Source organism: Hipposideros armiger, unplaced genomic scaffold, assembly GCF_001890085.2.
Source record: "Hipposideros armiger isolate ML-2016 unplaced genomic scaffold, ASM189008v1 scaffold_1396, whole genome shotgun sequence".
NCBI lineage: Eukaryota > Metazoa > Chordata > Mammalia > Chiroptera > Hipposideridae > Hipposideros > Hipposideros armiger.
This window is the reverse complement of record NW_017732746.1, coordinates 26,885-32,460: the sequence shown is the minus strand read 5'-3', so window position 1 is coordinate 32,460 and position 5,576 is coordinate 26,885. Positions and strand designations below refer to the sequence as shown.

General features: G+C 50.1%; 1 protein-coding gene across 1 annotated transcript in view; it reads right to left on the bottom strand.

Annotated features, from left to right (window-relative positions):
- The window catches only part of ZNF333 (zinc finger protein 333), a 23,175-nt gene that overhangs the window by 6,341 nt on the left and 11,258 nt on the right, over window positions 1–5,576 (bottom strand). Inside the window, exons 7-11 of the mRNA XM_019633758.1 lie at window positions 3,053–3,263; window positions 2,883–2,962; window positions 2,134–2,260; window positions 1,601–1,719; window positions 188–275 (exon numbers count right to left, since the gene is read on the bottom strand). Of these exons, the coding sequence (XP_019489303.1) occupies window positions 188–275; window positions 1,601–1,719; window positions 2,134–2,260; window positions 2,883–2,962; window positions 3,053–3,263 (625 nt within the window). The remainder of the gene's footprint in view (window positions 1–187; window positions 276–1,600; window positions 1,720–2,133; window positions 2,261–2,882; window positions 2,963–3,052; window positions 3,264–5,576) is intronic.

The following is a 5,576-nucleotide window of genomic DNA, read 5'->3' as shown; positions in this document are numbered from 1 at the left end:
AAAAAAACCTGAGGACTGTGGAAGTGCCTTTCTCCTTGAATACATAAAGAAAGAGGATTCTGTATTCTCTGCTGATGGTACAGGGATGGCACAGGACAATGTCTGCAGTCAGCGGAAATGAAGGCGATGCCAGCTCTCACAGGACAGCAGTGCCCTCTGGCTGCTATTCCACCCGGCACTCACTCACCAGAATCCCCAGCCACCCACGGGTCAGGGAGGCCCAGCGCAGGCTCTGGCGTGGCCACCCTCTGAATCCGCACAGCCACCTTCAGCCCCTGGACAGAGTGACAGGGACAGATTAGAGTCACACAGTGGTCAATGGGATCCACTCACACCTGTTCACGCAGACTGAATTTGCATAACTGGCCCTGCTTTGGGGAACATACTGATAAAAGAAGGGACACACCATGCTTACCGGCCCAGATTTACCCAATTCCTCAAGACAAGGCTAATCACTATGGCTAGAACCGCACCTTCAAGGTGGGATGGAGATGGGTCCAGGGTCGGGTAGGCCTCCCCTGGGCAGCCTCCAGCGGTGGGGGAAACTCTGGGGCAAAGCGGGCAGTGCGTGCTAGCAGACTGAGGGGCAGAGGGAGGCTGCGGCGATGGGCCTGTGCAAATGAGGGGAGGTAGGACGTTGTTTCCGGGAGGAAGCCCTGTCGTGGGAGGCAGGGTCGGAATGCTCCTCTACTGGAAAGGTGTCTGGCCTGACTTGCACTTCTAAGGGGCGCCTCTGGCCTCCGTGTCCAGGGTGAGTCCAGTGGAAGCAGAAGCCTGTCAGGTGCAGCTCGCAGGGGCTTCAGAACTAACAGACTGTGGGCAGGGCGGTGGCAGGGGGGGACAGGAGGAGCACTCAGAGGTAGGTTATAGTTTGGAGGCAAAGCTCGCAGGACTTGGTGGTGGATGGGAAGTAAATGTGGCAGGTCCCTCGGGGCAGGTGACAGGCCCCTAGAGCAGGTGGGAGGAGGCCCCTTCTCCTCATGGCAGAGCTCAAAGCACACCTTACAGTGTCCCTCTCAGATACTCAGCCTGGACACTCCTCACCCAGAACCGTGGGTCACAGGGCCTACCCATTCCTGTAGGCTTCCTGNAAAACATTAAGCGTGCAGAGAAGGAAACTGTAGGATCAAGGTGGCCAAAAAGGTAAGCTTGGCATATGTGGATTTTTTTTTAATACTGATATTAAATATGGGAAGAAATTGTGAAAAGGGGGAATGTATCAGAGTAAAGGATAATTTTAAGGCATTTGGTTATGTGAGAAATGATGCAATCACAGGAAAAAGGATGGAAATAGCAGATAATTTACTAAGAAAGGATTCTATGAAGATTGGAACTGACGTCGAGAGAAAGTATTAACAAGAACCTAGAGTGAGGAGAAACTGGATGAAATATACACATGGAAATGCTAAATGTGAAGATGAGGTAGGATAAATCGTGCCTACCCAAGTGAAACCAGAGTAAAGCACTAGAGATAAAAAGGAAAAGGAAAAAAAAAAGAAGGTGGAACTCACTAGGGGAGCTCAACCAAACAATCTTCTCTGTGAAACGCATTGAAAGTGTTTCCCTTTCTGACACTTTCCAAATCTAACATTCATCTTACCAGAGCTGGTGCTGGGTGCTCACCTGGACAGGTTCCTGGGAAGATCCCTCTCCCGGTGGTCCATAGCTCTTTTCTTTGCTCCAAATGGGAAAAGGCGCTGGGTTTGCACAGTTGATCTCCTGCTGGTGGGGAAAGACTCATGGTGTGGGCAGATTGCGCCTGACATGAAATCAGGGCTGATATTCTGAAGACTTCAGGGGTGCTGGGGATGGGAGTAGTGAAATGAGCATGCCTAAATTTTGATGGGCGCAGCAGAGCTCTTTCACTAAGGAACCAAACAAAGTACACGCTCCCTCACAGGATCCCAGAGAACACTAGAACATTCCAGTCCCCAAAACCTAGGGCCTAGCTCAGGGACACATTTGAGAAACCCAGAAGCAGCAGAAAGATCTTCATTTCTAGAAGCCACTAGACTATAAGCACCATGAGGGCAGGATTCATCTGTCTTTTCACCTCTCTCTTTCCAAACCAGCACAGTTCTGGGAACCCATACTTGCATGAGAGTATGGATGAAGCAATGAGGCCAGCCTTACCCACAGAGGCCAGGTTCCTGTAGTTCTCTAGCATCACATCTCTGTACAGGCTTCTCTGAGCAGAGTCTAGAAACATCCATTCTTCTGGGGTGAAGAGCACAGCCACATCTGCGAAGGTGACTGGTTCCTAAAATGCACACCCATCCCTGCTCAGCCAGGGGCCACCCTGGTGGGGGGCTAGCAGGCCTGGGGGATGGACACCCTGTGCAGAGGTCTTTCAGACGGGACTCTGAGGCATCTCAGAGTCTGACCCTTGACTCAGGCCTCAGATCTAGAACTCTTCTCTCTACCCTTCCCTCCCTAAGGGACAGCATCCAGAAGCGTGGCATCAAAGGACCTCAACTTCATAACAGGACTTAGCTATTGACAGCTAGCCAGGAAGCCCTTGCAGTTTTACTCCCCTCCAGCCCCAGGGTCCTGCAGACCTGAGCAGGCAAGAGACAGACAAGAGATAAATATTTGGTAAATGAAAACTGTTTGCTCCAGGAGACCATGAAGGATATGAGACGAGAATAACCCACATCTTTGCTTTGTTTTCCCCCCTGACACTCAGCAGAACACAGCACTCAACAGACTGGGGAAGGTCTGACTGCAGGGCTGGGGTCATTGCCTGGCCCAACCCCTACCTACTGCAAGAGGCCTAGTGTCTGGATGCCTGGAGACTAGCCCTGTGGGGTCGAGACGCTCCAGGCCATGGCAAGGGAACAAGGGGGCAAAGCAAGAAAGAGCAAGAACAATTCCGTACTTACCTGTACACAGGTGGTCAGCACCCCAGGATCTTCCTCTACACTGTCCTCCTGGAGCCACATGGGGCCCTGAGCAGACAGAGCTAGAAGAAAAGAGGCAGCTGTGAGGCCCAGTGAGCACATTCGCAGGACCAAAGACTGCCCACTCTGATTGTGACTTCACATGCACACACTCACAGGGTCACACATGGTGCCCACACCCCCAGCCTTCTTCTTGGTCCCTTGTATAAGCTCCTCTTCCATCACGCCTCGGGTTGGCAACCCCACATCACAGACCTTCCTCTTCTCTTCTCCCTCAGTACTCTCCAACTCAGATGGCAACCTGCCCCTCTGGGTGTCAATTCCCACCTCTACCAAATCTCTAGGCTGACTCACGTCTGAACTCTAGACCCAGACACCCAACCACAGGCTCCAGTATCTCCACTTACACATCTAGGGGAACACGAATGGAACATCCACAATGAGCTAGAGGGTGGGGCTGCCCCAGGCAGGCAGAGAACACAGCCTGAAGACACAGGTTTATTCTCAGGCCTTGAACTTGCCCTACTGGGTTTCTAATTTGCTTGGAACCCATGGCCCCTTTTTCCTCTCTCTTTGGGAATGAAAGGTCTGTCCTATGCCTGTCACACCATTGTATTCTGGAAGCAGAATACCTGTTTTCTCGTTTCACAGCTTCACCGATGGAGAGGAATTCTGCCCCTAGGATGGACCTACCCCGAATCTTACCCATACCTGATTTGGATGATTTACATGATGAAATTTAGGACTTTTTGAGTTGATGAGATTTTGAACTTAGAGTTGATGCTGAAATGGCTGAAAACTTTTGGGATGCTGGGATCACCTGAATGTATTTCGCATGTGGGTAGGACATAAATTAAGAGGGGGAGGAGGGTAGGCTGTTACAGGTTGAATTGTGTTTCCCCCAAAAGAAGGAAGTACTAACTCCAGGTACCTCAGAATGTGACCTTATTTGGAAATACGGTTTTTGCAGATGTAATTAGTTAACATGAAGTTAGGCAAGGAAGGATCCTGGTTCCCTCCAGACTTCACCCCATGAGCCTTTTCCCTTGGTTGATTTTGCTTTGTATCCTTTCCTGTAAGAAACCATGGCCACGTGCACAGCTGTATGCTGCCTTCTATTAGGCCTCATAGCAAGTCATCAAACTTGCGAGTGGTCTTAGGGACCCCCGCCACACTAATTTCACTCACCCCAAGTCTAGGCTGCCACCATTCCATTCCTAACTGCCGTCACCCACCACTCATATCCTCCCTGAAGTCCATCTTCCTCACAGGTGCTGGAGGGTTGTTAGAACCACAGGTACATGGCACTACTCACCTACGTGCACTCCTGGCTCCTGGTAGCCTAGGAGATGGGCCAGGTTCTTTTCCCACATTTCCAGGCCCTGCATGGTCTGGCACCCACTTGCTCTCCAGTCAACTTACACCACCCCCCACATTGGCGCACCAGGTTCTCTCCCCGAAGGATTTTACAGATGCTGTTCCTTATAGCCTGAAATCCTCTCTCCAAACCTCCTCCAAACAGCCCAACATCTGGCCAAGCTAAATGATACAGTAATTATGATCTAATCCAGCGCTTGTCCCCCAGGGGCTATGTGGCAATGTCTGGTGTCTTAGTCGGTCAGCTCAGGCTGCCGTAACAAAATACTATAGACTAAGGGGCAAAAACAACAGAAACCTATTTTTCTCACAGTTCTGGAGGCCATAAGTCTGAGATCAGGACACCAGCATGGTGAGAATGCTCTTTCTGGCTTATAGACAACCTTCTCTCTATGTCCTCACATATCAAAAAGCTCTGGTGTCTCTTCTTTTCTTATAAAGACACCAATTTTACTGGGTCTGGGCTCCACCTTTATAACCTCATTTAACCCTAATCACCTCCTTAAAGGACCAGTGTCCAATACAGTCACATGGGAGGTTAGGGCTTCAACACATGAAGGGGGAGGCACAGTCCATAGCATCTGGGGACATTTTGGTTACCATGACTCGGGGAGGGGGGGCACTTATAGGCTGAATTGTGTCCCTCTAAAAATTCATATGTTGAAATCCTAACTCCGGTATCTCAGAATATAACTGCAATTGGACACAGGGTCTTTAAAGAGGTAATTAAATTAAAATGAGATCATTAGGGTAGGCCCTAATCCAATATGACTGGTGTCCTTATAAGAAAAGGAAATTTGGACACGGACATGTACATAGGGGAAACAAAGACAGCCATTTACAAGCCAAGAAGAGAGGACTGGAACAGATCACGGCCCTCAAAGTAAACCAACCCTGCCCACACCCTGATCTCAGACTTAGGTCCACAGGACTGTGCGAAAACAAATTTCTGTTGTTTAAGCCGCCCGGCTGCAGTACTTTGTTATTGCAGTCCTAGCAAACTAATACAGGGGAGGTGCTACTGGCATCCAGTGGATGGGGGCTTGAGATGCTGCTAACAAGGCACAGGATGGCCACACAACAGAGAATGATCTGGCCCCAGTGTCAGTAGCGCTACAGTTCAGAAACCTTGGTCTAAGCTTAGATTTCCCAGAACTCCTCTCTACCGCCCAAGATGAAGTCCGCGTGTTACATGCTTCCTGCATGCTGGTCTTCATTTAAAAATCTGACTGCCCAGCCAGGCTGGGAGCTCCACGGGGGATGGAGGCAATGTTTTGTTTGTGATTGTTTCCCAGTGCC